We start from the raw sequence: 19,954 nt of genomic DNA, 5'->3' as shown, positions 1-19,954 counted from the left end.
TCACAGGTAGAGAAGAGCCCCAGTGGCCCTGACTCCAAGAATCAACCTCTCAGTACCTAGAGTACACACAGGTGGACCAGTTGCTACTGAGGACATTGAGGACAGCCGCAATGAGGAGGACAACCTGCTAGCCAGGCTGGCCAAAAGATTGGATCTAGAGATCAGACTCCTGGATCTGGGGAGAGAGAGAGCAGAGATGGGCCTAGCACCCATCAATGGTGGCAGTAATTTAAGGATAAAGAGCAATCTTATGATCCTAAAATCCCCAAAGGGATTGTCCCTAAATATGAAGAGAGTGATGATATCACAAAATGGTTAACAGCCTTTGAGAGAGGCTGTGAAATGGGAAAGTTTAAGAAGTCACATTGGGGGCACTCCTTTGGGAACAGTTCTCTGGCAACTGCAGGGACAGACTCCTGACCCTTACAGAGGCAGATGCTGGGTCTTATGATCTCATGAAGTGAACTCTGATTGTGGGATTTGGACTCACAACTGAGGAATACAGAATTAGATTCATGGGGCTCACAAACCCTAAAACCAATCCTGGATTGACTTTGTTGACTTCTCAGTTAAGACACTAGATGGTTGGTTAACTGGACACAATGTGCGTGATTTCAACAGACTTTACAATTTGTTTATAAAGGAACATATTTTAAGTAATTGCACAAATGAAAAGTTACATCAGAATTTGGTAGACCTAGGTCTAATTTCTCCCTAAGAATTGGGAAAGAAGGCAGACCATTGGGTCAATACAAGGGTGACAAAAACAACCACTGGGGGGACCAAATGAAAGGGGTTACAAAACCTCGCCAGGTGAAATGTGGTGAGAATCCTCAAGATAAAAGGCCAGAGTCTTCAAAAGGGCCCCAAAATTCTTTCCTAGTCCAATAATAGGTACAAGGAAAATAACTTTGATCCGGCAAAGGCCTGGTGAAACAACTGTAAGAAGTTAGGCCACTTAACTGAAGATGCTACGTGTCCTAACAAGAAGCCCCCTGCTACTCCTGGTGTAGCCAGTCTCCAGATGTGATCAGCAGTGTACCAAGAGCAAATCGTGTTGCACACTGAAGCAGTTCTAGTTACAGTAGAGGAAGTTGAGTTTGCCACTTTAGCTGTGTGGCCACCCAACTTTAAGAAATATTTGCAATACACTTGGATTAATGGCACTAGAATTGAAGCCCTGAGGGATACACTACCTGATTAGGAAAACGTAACCGGTCACCAATGCTGACAGTGTTACTAGTAACTATGGAATGACTATGGTGACATTAGACTGGGGGGTGTTACTGGCCTGAAGGTAGTGATCTCTCCAAAGCTTCCAGTTGCATGTCCGCTTGGTAATGACCTGGAAACCTCAGCATGGGGTGAGGTAGAATTAAAAACCCATGCAGCAATGCTGGACATCACTGAAATTGTGTGTGTGAAAACAAGAGCACAACACCGAAGGCAGGGGGGAAAAAGAAGTGTTGGAGCCGGGAAGTATGGCCCAACCTTCCAAGAGGAAAGGTAAGAAGAGTAGGAAACCAGCTTCTTTACAGCAACAGGCTCAGGACCCCTCTCCTTAGGGAGAGGACTTGGACACCCCAGAGGGAACTGAGCCCATGGAGCTTGACCCGTAACAGGTTAAACTCTTAGGCCCAGGGGAACCTTCTAGGGAGCTGACAAAGCTGGGCAGGGGACGCTCCGGCTCCGGGAAAGGGAGGGAAGCGCGGAGCTGTTCCAGCGGGCACCGAAGGAGGAGCCGGAGAGAGACAACGCTCCGGATCCCGCATCGCGCCGGCCGACAGACGGGGAGAAGGCGAAGAGCGACGGTGCTTCTTTGCCTTCTTCTTGTGCTTCGACCGAGGAGTGCAAAGACTTCGATGACGAATGGTGATGGCTCCGCAATCGGTCCTGCGACCTTCCCCTCGACCGAGACCTCACGCGGAGCGGACTGTCGGGCATCCAATAGCTTTCGGGACCACTCCCGCACAGACTTTCGGTTTAGGGCCAGGCAGTCAGAGCACAATTTTGGGTCGTAGTCGCACTCCAGGCATCAAAGGCACACGAGGTGCGGATCGGTCACCGCCATCAACTTGTGACAGGAGTCACAAGGTTTGAAGCCGGGTCAAAGGTTAGACATCCCTCGTGCACCAGGAGTCAAGAGACTCAAAAAAGATGTTGATAAAAGGTAAAAAAAAAGTTAGTAAAAAATGTGACTAAGGGAACTGCTCTCTCCGGATCTGCGCTGGCTGGCACGGAAAAGGAAGAACTAACATCCGCGTGCAGGGGAGGCGTCTAAGTAGACACCGCAATGTCATCCCTGCGACCATGACGCAGACAACGGACGTGGATTCGACCAACGACACATACCGACGCGCAAGGATACTACTACGAAAAAATGTCTCCGGATCCAGTCTGATGCCTGGGGGTAATTCAAAGGTAAGGAATCTATAACAAATAGTCACTTTCAGAAAAGGAGGGAAGGGCTGCCAGGCAGAGATCGATTGGCAACCTGTCTAGAATATGGTAATGAAATAAAAAATTAAGTGAATGGGAATACCTAAGTGCAGAATATGTTCATGCAAACATTTTTGAACAAATCTCACCTCTTTGTAGAGGCATTAAGTCAGAAGGTCAAAGGAAAAAATGTAATCCAATCACTCAGTAAAAAATGTAAGACCAAGGATGACCTACCGTGGTATGGTGCTGCTGTTCACTGTAATCTCCACCCCAGTGCTGGTCTCTAGTATAAGGTCAGAAAGTGGAAAATTTTCTGTAAGAGGAAATCAAAGGAACACATCATTAACTGTAAACCCCGCTCCCAAGGAAACAAACAAGTACATTTTAATTTAATACAATTATTGGCTTTCTAATATTATTTACAATAGGATAACATTACTTTGGAATGCATATAAAAGTATTTACTTTTTTCAAATAAGCTTTTAAAGTATATTGTATTACTTCCACAGTTTCTTCACCTTTTCCAAACCTCAGCTGGAATGCAAAGACTATAAACACTTTTTAAAGCACTGTCAGGGATTTAAGAACTTCAAAACTTTATCCATAAATACCATGACCCAGTGACTATCACACTTACTGACATCTCAGAAAGAAGACCCTCCTCTTTTCTCTCTTGTGCACTAGTCTAAATCCTGGTCTAAATTCTCTCCGGTATCTGAAAACAAGTCAAGCAAGCCCATCAAATATTTGGAACCCACCATTTACCTTCAGGACATAATTATGCATTCCATGATTGAAAAGAACTTCTAGCAATGCCTACAAGATCTCACTGGCTCAAATATATTAAACAGGCAATATTTCACCTCTACTGAAAAACCTCAAGCAGACATCTCATCTCACCAAGATTAGTTAAATCACTAAAGAACGGGTTACTTACCTTTGGTAACGATGTATCTGGTAGAGACATAGTCTAACCGCAGATTCCTTAACTTAGAATATCCCCAGGCGTCAGATAGGATCCGGAAAACTTTACGTAGCAGCACCTATGCGCGCCGGGGGGCGGCGCCGCATGACTCTGCCCTGACGTCGTCCTCCGACATGAAGTCAGCAGAGCCATATATGCCCCTCCAAGGGCGCTGACGTCCGTTTTCTTCAGAGAACCTTTTCCGCTTCAGAACGCGGAGCCCCCACCAAAAACTGTGAGAATATGGGAACAGTGTGCAAAAAGGATGAAAAAGAAAATGAAAGGTGAAAAAAGCACCATAAAGAACAGTGCCAGGCACTGGATGTTGAAAAGTAGAAAAAGGAAAGAGCAGAGCACCGCTCTGAAAAACAACCCTACAAAGTGAAGACCAAATCACCTTTAGAGGGTGATGAGGATGTGACAAAACAGTCTGGCAGATGACAAAAAGTTCACGTACATAATGTATAACCGTGAAGGACAAGTCCGGAACACAGGGTTAAGGATAACTCACCACAAGGCGTCACCAGAGAGAGACGTAGTAACCCCAACAAGAGACCCATAGAATGTGGCAGAGCCAATAGACTTGAACCAATGGGTCACCAGGGTGGTATACGACCCCAAGGCGAAGGGGAAGGGGAGAGCGGGGTGGGGGGAAAAACATGAAAAATTTCACACCACACAATCCAGGCCGAAGGTTGGAAAGAACACATGAAATATGAGCATACCGCCCAATCTCAAGAATGGGCTGAGTAGCAATGAAAATAGATGAAGCATTCTGTGTTGGAATGAAAAGAAATGTCACCCTGCCAAAGGGCAAGCCACCAATAGGAAGCAAGTATAGCAGGCCCTTCCTGAAAATGTCCTCGCAGAACGGGGAGGATGGGCGGGCGTTAAGGAATCTGCGGCCAGACTATGTCTCTACCAGATACATCGTTGCCGAAGGTAAGTAACTCGTTCATCTGATAGAGACGCCTAGCCGCACGTTCTTTAACTTAGAATAGATACCAAAGCCATACCCGTAGAGGAGGCGGGTCTGCGACTGAACCCCACTAAGTTCCACAAAGAACTTAGCCGTCAATAATGTGACCAAAACAGTGCTGTCAAGCATGTGATGAAACACAGTGGGGACAGTAATGTCAGCGCAGCTAACTTCTAGACCATGAAGCTCTGAAGAGAGTGGAGAACAATGAAAGGCAAAGGTACCACAAATCAACAAGAACAGCACAAAAACTCCTTTTGTGTATATCGGGTTGAGAGAGGGAAAGCCCAGAGCCAGAATGCGCGTACTGGAGCAAGAGTTCACAGCTTCGAAGGGGAAGATGAACCAAGCCTAGGGCGTGAAGGATCCGCAGAATTCGAGGTGTCGGCAGAAAGCAAAAGGCGATTACCGTCAACCGGGCAAAACAGTGGAAAAAACACTGTTGAACCTGCAACCGGCAAGATACATGGTACAACGGAAGCCAAAGGCAGACTCTTGCCCAGCAAGTGCCGGTATGGGACAAGAAAACACATACTAGATATGCTGGAGTGAAAAGGAATCTCATGACACCGCCAAAGTGGAACTGGACCTAAGGTTTGAAAGATTCACCAGATGCAAAGCATCTCTGGAAACAAAACCTAGAGGGATGGCAACCGTTATGACAGATAGCGCTTACCGGCCCAGTATGTAGAATAGCGAAAAGAAGCACTGTTCAAGCTTCAACAACTAGATGCATGTGACAACACTGGCAGGCGACCAATCAATGGCCAGAAGGCCAGTAGGAAAAGGAAGAGACGCCAAGACATAGGCGGTCTGTTACAACCGGCGAAAGGCCAAGGGCACACAGCCTAGTGTCAAAGTAGGAGCGACATTGTAAGATATCTAAGCATACTGGAAGGCACCTAAGCACATTGTATGGACATTGGGACCACATGAAGAAAGTAAAGACCTCCTGCAGGGCAACGTGAGCGGCTCAGATACGCACAACATGAAGAGGGCAACGGCCCAAAGGGGACACCAGGCAGCCGGGCAGCACAAAGCTGTGAACGAAAGAAACTAGATAAGGTAATAAGCAACATCCCCCCCTTGCCCAGGAGGAACCACGGTCCCCTGCAAGGTAGGTGGGAGAGAACCAGGCACGACAGTGGAAACAGTGAGGATCAATTTAAGTGCCCTGGACCACAAGAAGCAAGTATTCTGAACAAATACGCCCATGAAAGATCACAGAAAGATCTAGGCAGAAGTGTGGAAAACACCTGTGCGGGGCAGCAGGGAATGTGGAAAAAAATGCTGCAGGAGAAGAGGTGAGAAAAAGAGGCCACATACAACAGAGATATAAATGCTAATCTAGTACCTTGGAGGACAAGCCCAATAAGGACTACGTGCCCAAGTCCATACTAATATCACTAAGCATTGCTTCACAGTGGCGGAGAAAAATGCTCACAATAGGATCGCAGGAGAAAAAACAGAGAGGGACTCCCGAAGGAAGTCCGCAAGGAATACTTAATAGGCGCGTACCAAGCATATACCCCACATAGGGTGAGTGTCAACCCCTTATAAGGGGATCCTCTTGGGCAAAACACACAGTCAGAGGACTGAAAGGAAGACCAAACCAGCCATACGGCTGAACTTTTAACAAATGAGAGAAGGCCTAACAGCCACGGACATCAACCGTGGAACCTACTATACAGCCATGCATGGTGGCGCAAAGCCATAGACCGAGCAAGAGCTCGCCCCACAGAGTTAGTGGCATCAAGGAAAGAACAAAGCCAAAATTGCGCCATTCCCCTGCCATCAAGCAGAAGCCGAAGCAACAGAGACCGCGGCTTCTCTGGAACAGAAGGGAGAAGGTTCTCGACCAAGTCCCAGAGGGTTGAGGATGCACGCGTGAACACACACGCAGTATTTGAAGCACGGATACCAGCACTGGTAGAAGCAAAAAGCTGGCAAGCACACGCGTCCAGCTATCCACCTAGACTACCTGGTGGGAGGAAATAATGGCTATGGGGATGTAGAGTGTTAGGCAAAGGCCACCTGAACCACAAGTCCCTGAGCCTTAAGGTGAAAGAACAGGCAGAGTGGATCACCCGGAGCAGGACGGTGCCTACGAGCAATAGCCTGATCAACAGGGTAACCAGAAGAGGGCCTTGCCCATGTACCACGCAAAATGTCAAATAAAGAGCCGCCAAATCGCAGCAAAGGCTCCACATCTGTAGGCTCCATATGGAGCAAATCAAGTAAAGGATCTGAAAGCAGAGGGACCACAGGAGGTTGAAAACCAAGAATAGCAGCCGCCCTATGAAAGGCACATGTGTAAGCAGCACCAGCTTCAGTTGACATCCGGTTAGGTGATAATAACCCGTCGGTAGGATACGGTTGGAGACTAAGCCGTCCACTCGACAACAAAAGTGGAGAAGCCCGAGACTGACCCGAAGGACAGGCAACACAAGGCACTTGCACCATGGGCCCCTGACCCGGGGAATCAAGAGAAGCGTCAACCTCCTGACAAGGAAGAGGCGTTGTTGCCGGCACCAGCGTCGATCGACACAGAGTGGAGGGCACAGCATCGTCCGAGGAGTCGGGGGCAGCAACCTATTGAGGAACCTTGGGTGTCGGCAACGGCGTCGATGGATGCCGGGGCGGAGTCATCTGGACGTCGACGACCTCCACAGGGGACTTGATCTGGACGCAGTCAGACGCAGACCCCACAGCAAAAGTTACACGTTTGGGCAGGCCAGACGTCGAGCCCGGTGTCGTGCCGGGCGTCGGGGACGGTGCCTCCTCCGTCAGCACAGGAAGCCGCTCAGGGCTATGCGAAGACTGACTGGGTGGGCTAGACAGTTGACTGGGAAGATCCACTGGGCCGTGTCCCATCAATCAATCAATCAATCATAGCATTTGTATAGCGTGCTACATACCCTTGAGGGTCTCAAGGCGCTGGGGTGGGGGGGGGGTGGGAAGCGGAGACGCTGCTAGTGTTCGAAGAGCCAGGTCTTGAGGAGTCTCCTGAAGGTTAGGAGGTCTTCGGTCTGCAGTAGGCTGATGAGTAGGGTGTTCCACGTCTTAGCGGCGAGGTGGGAGAATGATCAGCCGCGGGATGCGGGGGACGGTGGCACGGGTGCGGTCTGCGGAGCGGAGCTGGCGGGCGGGGGTGTAGAGGCTGAGGCAGCTGTTGAGGTACACAGGTCCGGTGTCGTGGAGTGCCTTGTGTGCGTGGGTGAGGAGCTTGAAGTATAGCCTCTTGTTGATGGGGAGCCAGTGCAGGTCTCTCAGGTGGGGTGTGATGTGGCTGCGGCGGGGGGTGCCAAGGATCAGGCGTGCGGAGGTGTTCTGGATGCGTTGGAGCAGTTTCAGGATTTTGGCCGGGGCTCCTGCGTAGAGTGCGTTGCCGTAGTCCAGTCTACTACTGATGAGGGCCTGGGTGACCGTCCTTCTAGTTTCGGTGGGGATCCACTTGAAGATCCTGCGAAGCATGCGGAGGGTGTTGAAGCAGGAGGAGGAGACGGTCTTGACCTGCTTCGTCATGGAGAGTGTGGAGTCGAGGATGATCCCAAGGTTTCGTGTGTGGTCGGTGGGTGTGGGGGGTGCTCCTAGTGCTGTCAGCCACCAGGAAACGTCCCAGGCTGAGGGGGTGGAACTGAGGATGAGGACCTCGTTGTCCGAGTTCAGCTTCAGTCAGCTGTTCCTCATCCAGTCAGCAACGGCCTTAATTCCTTCGTGGAGGTTGGTTTTGGTGGTGTGGGGTCCTTGGTGAGCGAGAGGATCAGCTGGGTGTCGTCGGCATAGGCGATGATGTTTAGGTCGTGCCGTCGGGCGACGTGGGCGAGTGGTGCCATGTAGATATTGAACAGCGTTGGGCTGAGGGATGAGCCTTGGGGTACGCCGCAGATGATCTCGGTGGCTTCGGAGCGGAAGGAGGGGAGGCGGACGCTCTGGGTTCTCCCGGAGAGGAAGGAGGTGGTCCAGTCCAGGGCCTTCTCTTTGATTCCGGCATCATGAAGGCGTGCTATTAGTGTGCGGTGGCAGACTGTGTCGAAAGCGGCTGGCAGGTCCAGGAGGATAAGGGCCGCGGTTTCTCAGTTGTTAAGCAGGAGCCTGATGTCATCATGGCGGCGATGAGGGCAGTTTCCGTGCTGTGGTTGCTGCGGAACCCGGACTGGGATTGGTCCAGGGTGTTGTTCTCTTCGAGGAATCTGGTCAGTTGTTTGTTGACGGCCTTTTCGATGACCTTTACGGGAACGGGAGCAGGGAGATGGGTCGGAAGTTCTTGAGGTCCTTGGGGTCCGCCTTGGGTTTCTTTAGTAAGGCGTTGATCTCTGCGTGCTTCCAGCTCTCCGGGAAGGTCGCTGTCTCGAAGGAGATGTTGATGGTTTTCCGGAGGTGGGGTGTGATGGTGCTGCTGGCTTTGTTGAAGATGTGGTGTGAGCAGGGGTCTTCCGGGGATCCGGAGTGGACGGTGTTCATGATCTTGATGGTGTCGTTGTCGTTGATATTGGTCCAGGCACGCAGGCAGTTGGTGCGGGTGGTGGTCGTGGGAGTAGGGGTGTAGGCTGTTGCCGGGGTGGTGACAGCGTCGAAGCCGTTGTGGATGTCTGCGATCTTGCGATGGAAGAAGGTCGCCAGCGAGTCGCACAGCTCTTGTGATGGTGGGCTGTCGTTGGTGTTGGAGAGTTCCTTCACGATGCTGAAGAGCTCTTTGCTGTTGTGTGCGTTGTTGTCTATGCGGTCTCTGAAGGCGGTCCTCTTGGCGAGTCTGTTGAGTTGGTGGTGTCGGTGGGTGGTGTTCCTGTGGGCTGTGTGGCTTTCCGGTGTTCTTTCGCGGGTCCAGTTGTTTTCTAGTTTTCGGCAGGTTCGCTTGGAGGCCTGAAGGTCTTCGATGAACCAGCTGACTCTCTTGCAGGTGTGGGTGTTGGGGTGCTTCTTGAGCGGGGTGAGGGTGTTGGCGCAGTCGCTGATCCATTGTCTGAGGCTGCGGCGTTGGGATCGGTCGGATCTGCGGGTGGGCTCTGGGCGAGGGCGGTGGTTAGCTGGTCCTAGGTGATCGTGCCCCAGCTGTGGCGAGGCGTCTGCTGGGTACGGTGGGGTGTGGTGGGTTTCCCGAAGGTGAAGTGGATGCAGCGGTGGTCGGTCCAGTGGAGTTTGGTGGTGCGGTTGAAGAAGACGTGGGTGCTTGCTGAGAAGATGGGGTCAAGCGCGTGGCCGGCGGAGTGCTTGGGTGTTGTGACGAGTTGTCTGAGTCCGAGGTTGCCGAGGTTGTCGATCAGGGTGGAGGAGTTGGCGTCGTTGTTGTTGTTCTCGAGGTGGAAATTCAGGTCCCCGAGGAGGATGTAGTCTGTGGAGGCGAGGGCGTGTGTGCTGATGAAGTCGGCAATGGAGTCGCTGAACTGCGGCCAGGGCCCAGGGGGTCTGTAGACGAGGGTGCCTCTGAGGGTGGTGTTGGGTCTGGAAGTGCAGGTGTTCGGCGGTGCTGAGGGTGTCGTCTGCGTCTGTCGATATTTTGAGAGTGTTTCTGTGGACGATGGCAATTCCTCCTCCTATTCCTTGCGGGTGATCTTATAGCCTTCCGGGATGGCTATGGCGATGTCAGGTGCCGAGGAGGGGTTCAGCCAGGTCTCCGTCAGGAAGGCGACGTCTGGGGCGTTGGTGTCGAGTAGGTCCCAGAGTTCAACAGCGTGTTTGCGGGTGTTTATCATTATGCATCTGAGGAAGTTGGGTTCCTTGTTGGGCCGGTTGCGGGCCGGATGCTGGTGAAGCTGCAGTTCCAGCAGGTAAAGGGTCCTTGGGTGCGCTTCGGGCGGCCAGGCAGCAGGTGCATGATCGTCTGGCGTAGAGTGCGTGGAGGGAGCTGGAGTCGTGCGGAGGCGGGCATCGTGGTGTGTGCGGGGGCCAGGGTTCCTGATGCTGGGCGCGGTCCAGGCGCGAACGGGCGCAGACGGGTTTGCCTTTGGCGAGCCCGCTGCACGCGTTCGCTGGGTGGCCTCTGCGCGGCCTCCATATGAGGGGATGTGGGAGGGAGGAGCAGCCGGGAGGAGGGAGCGGGGTGGCGAATGGGAATACAGGGGGGTGGGGCCACAGGGGCGGGAGACACAGAGGGGTGAGAGGGCGGGGGTCACAGAGGGCACATGGGGACAGTCGTCTTAAGTAGGGGAGGCGGGAGGAAACGAGTAGCTGGGAGCGGGGGCGAGAAACAGCGGTGACAGTGAAAAAAAGAACAAAAAGCACAATAAAACCACCTGGGCAAGAGTACAATAAAATACAGAGCAAAAAGGCAGGGTAGAGAAACACGATTACAGAGTGGGGCTCGAGGCCCAGCAGTGTACAGCGGAGCTGTGGGGGAGAGAACAGGCCTCGGACCGAGGGTCTGGGGTCTAGCTTGCGCTCCCCGCTGCAGTCGCCATAAGTAGGGGAGGGGGGAGGAAACGAGCAGCTGGGGCGGGAACAGCGGTAAAAGAAACAGTGACAAGGGCACAGTGAGGGGGGCTGAGAGGGGAGGAGAGAAAACCACAATAAGGGACAAAGATGAACAAAGCACAATAAAACCACCTGGGGCAAGGGTACAATAAAATACAGAGCAAAAAGGCAGGGCATAGAAACACGATCACAGAAGTGGCAGACAGCAGTATCGAACCCTACCAGAGTGGGGCTTGAGGCGCAGCGGTGTACAGAGGAGATGTGGGGGAGAGAACAGGCCTCGGACCGAGGGTCTGGGGTCTAGCTCCCATCGACGTCGTATCGTCTCCGTAACCGGAGTCAATGCACACAGCCGGCGCCGAGGAAGAATAAACTGGCGAGGACCCGACATGAGTGTCCTCCACCTGTTTGGGACCCGAAGGCGCTCCAGGGACAGGTGGGGACCCAAAGTACAACTGCAGTGCCACAGAATACACCTCCATTTGGGCACACGTCGCGCCAACCCCCGGAAAGGGTGGGTATGGAGGAAACGACTGCCGGGTGCCCTTACCTGGAATAGAGCGAGAGGAGCGGGAGCCAGCAATATGCGAATGGGAGGAAGACCTCTGTGCTTGCCGCTTGTGCTTACACTTACCTGTCTTCAAGAGACGTTCGAGGGAACGACCCCTGGAACGAGCCCGATCTGGAGGAGGAGAGCAACGACACTAAGGAGCTGGACCGGACAGCCGTGCGGCCAGCAGTTTCATAGGGCGCTCTCTCAGGGACTTGGGCTTTATCCACTGACAGGGGTCGCACTCTTTGGATTCGCGGTGCACGCCGAGGCACATACAAATGAGGTACGGGTTAGTGCCAGACATCTGACGTGCACAGGCTTCACAAGACTTAAAACCCGAAGGCATTGCACACTGTTACACCAAAGGTGTCGGAAAGGCCTAAAAACCAGGACACGGATCTGCTGGTTTTCTGGGATTCGCGTAGGTATGTGGAAAAAGAGAAAAACTGACGTCAGCGCACCGGGAGGGGCATATATGGCTCCGCTGACGTCATGTCCGTCGAGGACGTAAGGGCGGAGTCATGCGGCGCCGCCCCCGGCGAGCAGAGGTACTGCTGCGGAAATTTTTCTGGATCCAGTCTGACGCCTGGGGATATTCTAAGTTAAGGAATCTGCGGCTAGACGTCTCTATCAGATGAACTGGTTACTTACCTTCGGTAACGCACTATCTGGTATATCCAGCCGCAGATTCCTTACTTTAGAATTTCCCAGGTGTCAGACTGGATCGGAAGAATTTTCATGAGAAGTACCCTGCGCACTGGTGGAGGGCGTCCTTCGACTCTACATGCGTCTTCAGCGCCGGAAGTGACGTCCACGCCACCTACATAGGAGCCACAGTAGCACACCGTCAGGTTTTTTCCACAATTTTCCACGCCAGAAGTGCAGTGTCATGAAGAACATTTACCACTGGTGTGGAAACTAGGGCATGAGAGGGATTAGCCCTGTCCCTAGAAATCAGTTCACAAAGTAGGTAGAATGGGTGGGTCAGTAAGGAATCTGCAGCCAGATATGGTTTCTATCAGATAAGGCATTACAGAAGGTAAGTAACTTGGTCATCTGATAGAAACTTCTAACCACCGATTACTAACCTTAGAATAGATACCCAAGCAATACCATCCCTGGTGGTCTGTGGATCAATTTAAAACAAGGACGTTCTGCAGGACCGAACTGGCAAAGTGTCCATCCCTACGGACCGGACTATCCAGACAGTAATGTTTGGTGAATGCCTGCAGGGAAGCCCAAGTTGCTGCCTGGCACATTTCCAGGACCGGAACTCAGCAAGCTAACAATGGTCGCAGCTTTAGCTCTGGTGAAATGTGTTCGCAAACCTTCTGGAGGTTTCTTCTAGGCCAATCAGAAGCAGATTTTAATGCAGAGCATGACCCATCTGGAGATGGTTTGCTTCTGCACAGCCCGGCCTTTCTTCGCATAAACATACCCCACGAAGAGTTGGCCATCCACCCAGAACTCTTGTGTGCTGTCAAGGTAGAACACCCTTGATGGTTCTACATGAAGGGGTCACTCCTTTTCTTTAGAGGGATATGGAGGAGCATACAAGGTAGATTGACCTGCGTGAAATGGAGTAACTATTTGTGATAGAAAGGAGGCCCTTGTGCGAAGCACCAGTCTGTCAGGATAGACTGATAAGGAAGGCTACGTAGATGATAAAGGCCTGCCGCTCACTTACTCTACAGGCAGATGTAATAGCCACAAGTAAGGCTATTTTAATTGTCAGAAGCCGGAGGGGACAATTATCGAGAGGCTCAAAAAAAGCACTGTAGGAAGCTCGCTCTGTATATACTATGCCAAAGTAAGTCATAGTGTGCATAGAGTCCAGTGGATCCCCAGCAATATAGCAGAGGCTAAAGTAGATAATACCTTACTCTCTTTTGTGGTAGTGTGATAGGCCTATCAGCAGGGTGTGTTTAGCATTTATTGTATTCACTCAATAAAGAACTGATGGTACACTCAGAAATTGAATCCAGACCAATTAGGTTAGTATAAAAAAGGCATACTTCTATTTTATTTCTAGTACCAAGCAGGACTTGGCACAGGTATGTAGAATATCCATACTAATGCAAAACTTTACAAGTTTATGCAATTGTGGTTGTAATTGTAATCATTACAGGTTACCATTTGCTTTTAAAACAGTTGAGAATAAATTGACCCCCTCTGGACAAAGATTGTCAATGCCTCTCTGTCTCAAGGTATGATCCCAGACTGCCTTAAGCAGCTCAGGTTTCCCCCATCTTAAAAAACCTAATGCTGATAGTGCAGACCTTAACAACTTCCGCCCTATCTCCAACATCACTACTCTGGCCAAACTCCTTTAAAAATGTGTCCAATCTCAACTTTATGCTCACATTGAAAATTTCCAACTCCTAGACTATCACCAATCTGGTTTTCGGAGCGGACAGCACTGAATCGGCTCTTATTCATGTTTTTTTATGACATTCTAAAAATGCTCGACCACATCGAATCCTGCCTTCTGATCCTCCTTGACCTTTCCTCTGCATTTGACACTTTAAATCACGACAATATACTATCAGTTCTGGAACACATGATGGGCCTCTCTGGTCTGGTGGTGCAATGGTTCTCGTCCTTCCGCCACCAAAGATCCCAAAGAATAAAGGCGAACCACTCCCTATCCCAGCCCTCGCCGGTATCCATGGGTGTCCCACAAGGGTCCGCCTTATCCCCCATACTATTCAACCTATTCTTGGAACCACTTGCAAATGCACTAAACTCAATGAACATTCTCTTCCACATGTACACAGATTTTCATGTAACTTTATATGAAAATCTCCTCCCCTAACAATCTCACATCATTTAACACTATCATCATGAACACTGAAACCTGGCTAATGGAGAAACACCTCCTACTCAACACTTCCTAAACCGAATTCTTGCTCATTTCTCCTCCAAATCATACCCCCAAGGTAGGCCTCTGGTTGAACCATCTCACTGCTACCCCGCCCCCAGTCATCATTAATTCAGCCAAATTGCTCGGAATCACCCTGGACAAACACTTAAATTTGAAGAACCACATTAGTAAGGTTTGCAAGGGAGCGAATCACCAGATGAGACTACCCAGGAATCTCAAACCTTTCCTCCCACAAGCTGACTTCAAACAGGTTGTTCAAGCGCTGGTTTTGCAGAGCCTAGATTATGGCAGTGCTACACTATGTGGCCTTCAGAAATATACCTAGGTCCCACTTAAAGCGGTTTTGAATGCGGCGGCCAGACTGACCACGGGCACTAAAAAATCTGTGCACATCTCCCCAGTGCTAAAATCTCTAAATTGGCTGCCTTTTGAAGCAAGAATACAGTTAAAGATCGCCTGCCTGACTCACAAAGCTCTCCATCTCAAAACCCCCAAGTACCTATGCCAAAAGCTGGAACTATCTGGAGGTGGTAGACCTTAAGAAGCGCTAACACCTTCCTTCTGAAACCACAGATATTTCGAAAAAAGAGAACTTTCTGCGGCTCCGCTCCACGGATCTGGAACTCTCTCCCTCCTGAAATTCGTAGTCTCACCTCCACGGTTGCCTTCAAAATTGAAGTAAAACGATTCCTTATGTGCAAGTTCTTACCTTAATTGGGCTCTGATCTTTTGCTTGAAGATACTGGACTTACTCCCTCATTCATTGTACTTACTGTGATGATGTGTTTGCATCCTTTGTAATTGTTTTCTGTGTTATGTATTTGAGGCCTACCTAACCTTGAGCAACCGTAATTGTGAAGCGCTCCGATATCCCTCGGGATCATGTTCGCTCTATATAAAACTGCATAAATAAATAAAATTATATAAATAAATTTAGATTAATTTGGATTACTCTTAGATTACTTTTCCATTACATTTACTACTCGGGGTGATATGCCTAGCTATCACACCCTAGACCTTATAGAACACAAGACAATTTTAGATTCAAAGCAACATTTTTTATTTTTTTACTGTATTTTTCAAATTTTTCCTATTTCAGAAAACAAACTAGCATTGCAGCAGCAGTAGTCGTAGTTCTATTATCTTTAGCACATTGGCTGGAACACAACGGTCCACATTCTTCCAATTGTAGAGTTGCAAATAACAATAAGGAAAGATGGAAGGATTACAATGGACACATATGGTTAAACTGAGTCACACAGGTATTCCATATACAATTACCATTCTCTGGGCTCAATTATCTACCCCACCTGGTTTACTCTCACCTGATTCAGGCTCTAGTTGGTCATTATCATGAGCATCAGAGTCGAGGGCGGAGTTGCACCGTTCACGCCACTTCGTTAGGTCTGTCTGCAACTTGTCATCTCTACGATTTAATTTCATATGAGCCTCTTCGGCTAAAGCCCACTCTCGCACATCCCTAAGCCATGCTAACAAGTCTGGGCTTCTCTGTCCCATCCAGGTAATGGCAATTCTATGCCTGGCCAGAACCAGCCTAAGCTGCAGCAGTTTATACGCCATTTTTCTCTTCTTGGGTTTTTGTAAATGGCCCAGCAGGCACTTTAGTGGCTGCTCCAATAAGTGGAGGCCTGTGCTTTTGGGCACCTTTGCCACTACTCAGGGCCAGAATTGCTGTAACTCAGGGCATGCCCAAGCTAAATGTAAGAAGTCAGCATGTTTCACGTCACACTTGGGACATGTATCTGCATGATTTTTAGAAATGCATTTCAGTTTCAGAGGTGTGAGGTAGGTGCAGTGTAAGCATTTATAGTGAATCAGTTTGAACCACGCATTGCAGGAAACTGTGAGTGTGCTAACGGCCACCCAGGTCTTGTCTTCTATTTAGAAGTTTAGATCTCCCTCTCACAATGCTCTTGCCCGAGGTGGCAGATAGGATGAGTCTATACTCATAGCTTTGTATAGGAGCAATATCAACCTACGTCCGGATCCACATGTGAGTAATATGTCCAGTGTGTGTATCGGTTGTTGGGATGCTGGGGTACTCTGGCCATGTTATTCTAGCAATTTCCAGTATTCCCATGTAGTGCAGCTAGTGTCCCTGTCCCAGTGTGAAACCGTCATACTGTTGCCATATATTCGCTGTATGATGGACCACATATGGCAGGTCTTCGTCAGTCCCCCTGTCCTGCATTGGTGCTATCGGTAGCATGTCAGAGTACGCTCGACTGGCCAACAGACATTTTTCCCAATTGTCCAAGTCTTCTAGCCAAAAGGATGTGTGTGGAAACTGTGTGGCATAATCGTATGATCCAAAAAGTGGAGCCTCCAACCCCCCCTCCTCATATCTAAAAGTCAGTGAGCGCAGAGCCACTCTACTACGTAGTCCCTCCGATAGTAAGGAGACAAGGATAGCTTTTGGCTGCTTGAAGATCTGAGTAGGGATCGGGCCAAGTGAGTTCTGGAGCGTGTATGGGCACACATCAGCATCACCATTTTAGCCACTGCAAGCCTGCCCATTAATGAAAGTGGCAATGTATTCCAGAAGGCCACAGAGCCGGCAAAGCGCCTATGTCCCTGCCCACATTTAGAGCTAGTCGCTGTGCATTGCCAAGCGCCACCTGCACTCCAAGGTACCAGAAGTGCACTCGCTCCCACCTAACTCCCAAGTTGGGAAGACTTTCTAGGGGCAGTTTGGCCATGCAGCCAGAGGAAAAATCTGAGATTTGTGCTGGTTAAGCTGCAGACCAGAGACCTCACCAAACTGCTCCTTAAGCTGCAGGAGCCTGAGCAGGGCTTCCCGGGGCGCTGCTACATAGAAGAGAGCATCTTCCACGTACAGAGAGATCACGTGGGTTGTCTCTCTCACCTGGATACCTTACCTCCCCACACAGCTAGGGGCTCAATGGCCAGTGCAAATAGGAAGAGGGAGAGCGGGCTGCCCCGTTGTATGCCCCTTCCCAGTGTCCACTCCTCTGAGCTGGCGCTAACCACTCACACTTGTAGTTCTGTGTACAATATCTTAACCCAGTGGTGAAACTGGCATTCTATTCCTACGGTCTTAAGGACCTTAAGCAGGTAACCGCAGTCAACCGTATCAAAGGCATTTGCTAGGTCTATTGAAACAACAGCTGGCTTTGCGTCCCAGTGTTTCACTTCCTGCATATTGTGGGTTAGCCAGGATAGGTTCATGCCAGTGTGGTGTCCAGGTATGAAGCTGTATAGAGCTTCATTTATAAGGTATGTTATATACTGGGTGAGGCAAGTGGTAAGGAGTTTGCACAGGATTTTAACATCTGTATTGATCATGGTAAGTGGACGATAGGAGGTGGAATCAAAGCAGTCTCCACCCGGTTTTAATATCATACAGATTTCGTCTTGCCTCATGATTGGGGTAAGATTCCACGTTCAAAGGCCTCAGAGTAGACCAGCAGTAGGGCGTTTGTCACAGTGGCTGAATATGCGTGGTAAAATGTGGGTGGGAACCCATCGCCCCCTGAAGCCTTAGACCCCAGGAGATCGGGGGCGTGGCGGTTGCGTCAGGTAATCGTCCTATCCACTTGAGGCCCTGTGCTGGGCTGTGACCAGGTGCCCAGAAGGATGTCCGTGAGGGCCTCATTGAACGGCAGCAGAGGCTCTAAAGATGCTGCTGCTGCTTGAAGCACCTCAGTCAGAAAGTTAGTCCTGACTGCCACCGTAGGTAGCTCAAGGCTCAAGGCCCAAAGCCTCAGCCGCCCTAAGCAAAACACCACAGCGTAGGAAGCTCCCTCCTCCATAGCCACGGTAGGGAGAGAAGGCATACCAGGGTCTGGGGATGTATCCAGATCACTGGCGTCACCCAGCTCCTCTCTCCAGTCCGGCTCTTCCAGCTGGTCTGCTAGAGGGTCAGTAGACCCCTCCCAGTCCTCCTCACCCTATTCTGGCTGCCACTCAGGGCGATAAGGAAGGCCAGGATAGAAAAGAGGTACAAGAGTACTGGGGCGACGCTGGTGCGGCTCTGTGTCCATGTCGAGGGGGAGGCTGGAGTCGTTGCCGGCTGGGGACACAACCGGCATCAGAGGGGGCGAGGTGTCACCAATGGTTTCAACGCCGATATGGATCCAGGCCGGGATCCCTAGGGGCCCTGCAGTGCCGAAGCCGTCAGCATCAAAAGCCTAGAACCCCCAGCCGAGTCTGCGGGGACAGAAGATGTGCCAGCGGAGTCTGGCTGCCCAAAGATGTAAAGGAGGGCTACATAAAAGCTACAAAGTTGGGCAGGGGTTGCCCCGGCTCCCAGGAAGGGAGGGAAGCTTGGAGCCGACCCAACAAGCTCCGTGGGCAGAGCCGGACGATTACCTTCCAAATCCCATCGGCTGACGGACGGGGAGAAGGAGAAGGCGAAGAGCGACGGTGCTTCTTCGCCTTCTTCTTGTGCTTCGACTTATCCTAAGACGAAGACTTTGAAGACGAGTGCTGCTGGTGTCTCTCCGACTGATCAATAGACCTCCCTCTCGACCGGGACCTCGGACAGAGCGGAGCTGACTGCCGGGTCTCAAGAAGCTTTTGGGATCGCCACCCCAAGGACATTGAGTTTATGTGAGGAAAATTGAATTTTGCCTTGTTATATGTGCCTACGTGTTCCCCATCCTATGTTATATGTGCATGATCGATATGCATGTATCCCCCTATGATCGATCAAAGACGCAATTATAGTTGTGTCCGACTCTAGTATGCCAGTATCCAGTTCTCGTGAAGGCAACGAGTATTAGGCCTATGTTGCCAACGTTTTACATTATGCACGTTAATTCACCGCATTGTCCCCGTTTCTAGGCCTCAAAAGGGCCCGGACACCAGATTCAAGCTCCAGTCTCCTGAACCCTCTCCGAGGAGCGATGCAGCCCCACCTGCATCCCTGACCCTTCACTTACTTCCTGCCGCGCAGCGCGGTGCCCGGCCTGGCTCTGCCTGCCTGTCTGCCAAGAATATGTTATGCCTCCAGTTATCAGTTCAGCTCTCCGTCTTCGCATTCCTAAGCTACTGAACCGCATAAACAGCTTCAGCTATAGTCTAGTCTTTCTGTCTCCATGCAAGAGAATTACTGTATTAATATTCATAGAAGATTCCTAGCACACGCAATACATGTAGAATATATGCATGCACCAGCCTTAGTGTCAAGTAGCCTTTGCCCTGATAACTTTTAGATTCTATCAACATGTACTCCAAACACCAGATACCAGATATGCTATAGGTACATGTCGTCCTGACACCGCAGACTTTAGTCTCCTCTTCTAGTGCAGAAGTCATAGCCCCAGTTCTCCCTGGTAACACGTCATTGCCCGTTTGCGCGCACCACTAGGTTAAAGGTCCCAGCTGCTCTCAGGTAGCCCCCTCCATGTTTCCGCCCACTTTATGACACTTCTGTGACGTTCACATCACATGTCTACGTACACGCCCTGTGCACGCCTTCTGTTTCCGCCCATGTGTTCTTATCTTACGCTTGTCATAAGTTACGCCTACTGTATGTAATGTATTTGAAATGTCTTACTATATATACACTGCACTGTTAATGAAATGGGGCAGCTGCCTTCCTTCCTTCCTACTTTATTTCAGGCTGTCCCGTTCCAGTCCCTTCCCTTTTGCCTGAATAAAGCCTGTTCAACTCGGATACATCGGATCCTGCCTCTTATTTATTGAGATATCTGTTATTGTTAATATATTCAAAAA

At 50.4% G+C, this 19,954-nt stretch overlaps 1 protein-coding gene across 3 annotated transcripts in view; it reads right to left on the bottom strand.

Annotated features, from left to right (window-relative positions):
• Positions 1 to 19,954, bottom strand: part of RALGAPB (Ral GTPase activating protein non-catalytic subunit beta) — a 2,268,266-nt gene that overhangs the window by 125,369 nt on the left and 2,122,943 nt on the right. For all 3 annotated transcript variants that reach the window (XM_078652319.1, XM_078652321.1, XM_078652322.1), the window contains one exon: positions 2,677 to 2,755. In XM_078652319.1, the coding sequence (XP_078508445.1) occupies positions 2,677 to 2,755 (79 nt within the window). The remainder of the gene's footprint in view (positions 1 to 2,676; positions 2,756 to 19,954) is intronic.

This window comes from Lissotriton helveticus, chromosome 7 (genome assembly GCF_964261635.1).
Source record: "Lissotriton helveticus chromosome 7, aLisHel1.1, whole genome shotgun sequence".
Taxonomy (NCBI): Eukaryota; Metazoa; Chordata; class Amphibia; order Caudata; family Salamandridae; genus Lissotriton; species Lissotriton helveticus.
The sequence above is the reverse complement of the archived record's forward strand: the minus strand, read 5'-3'. Positions and strand labels throughout refer to the sequence as shown.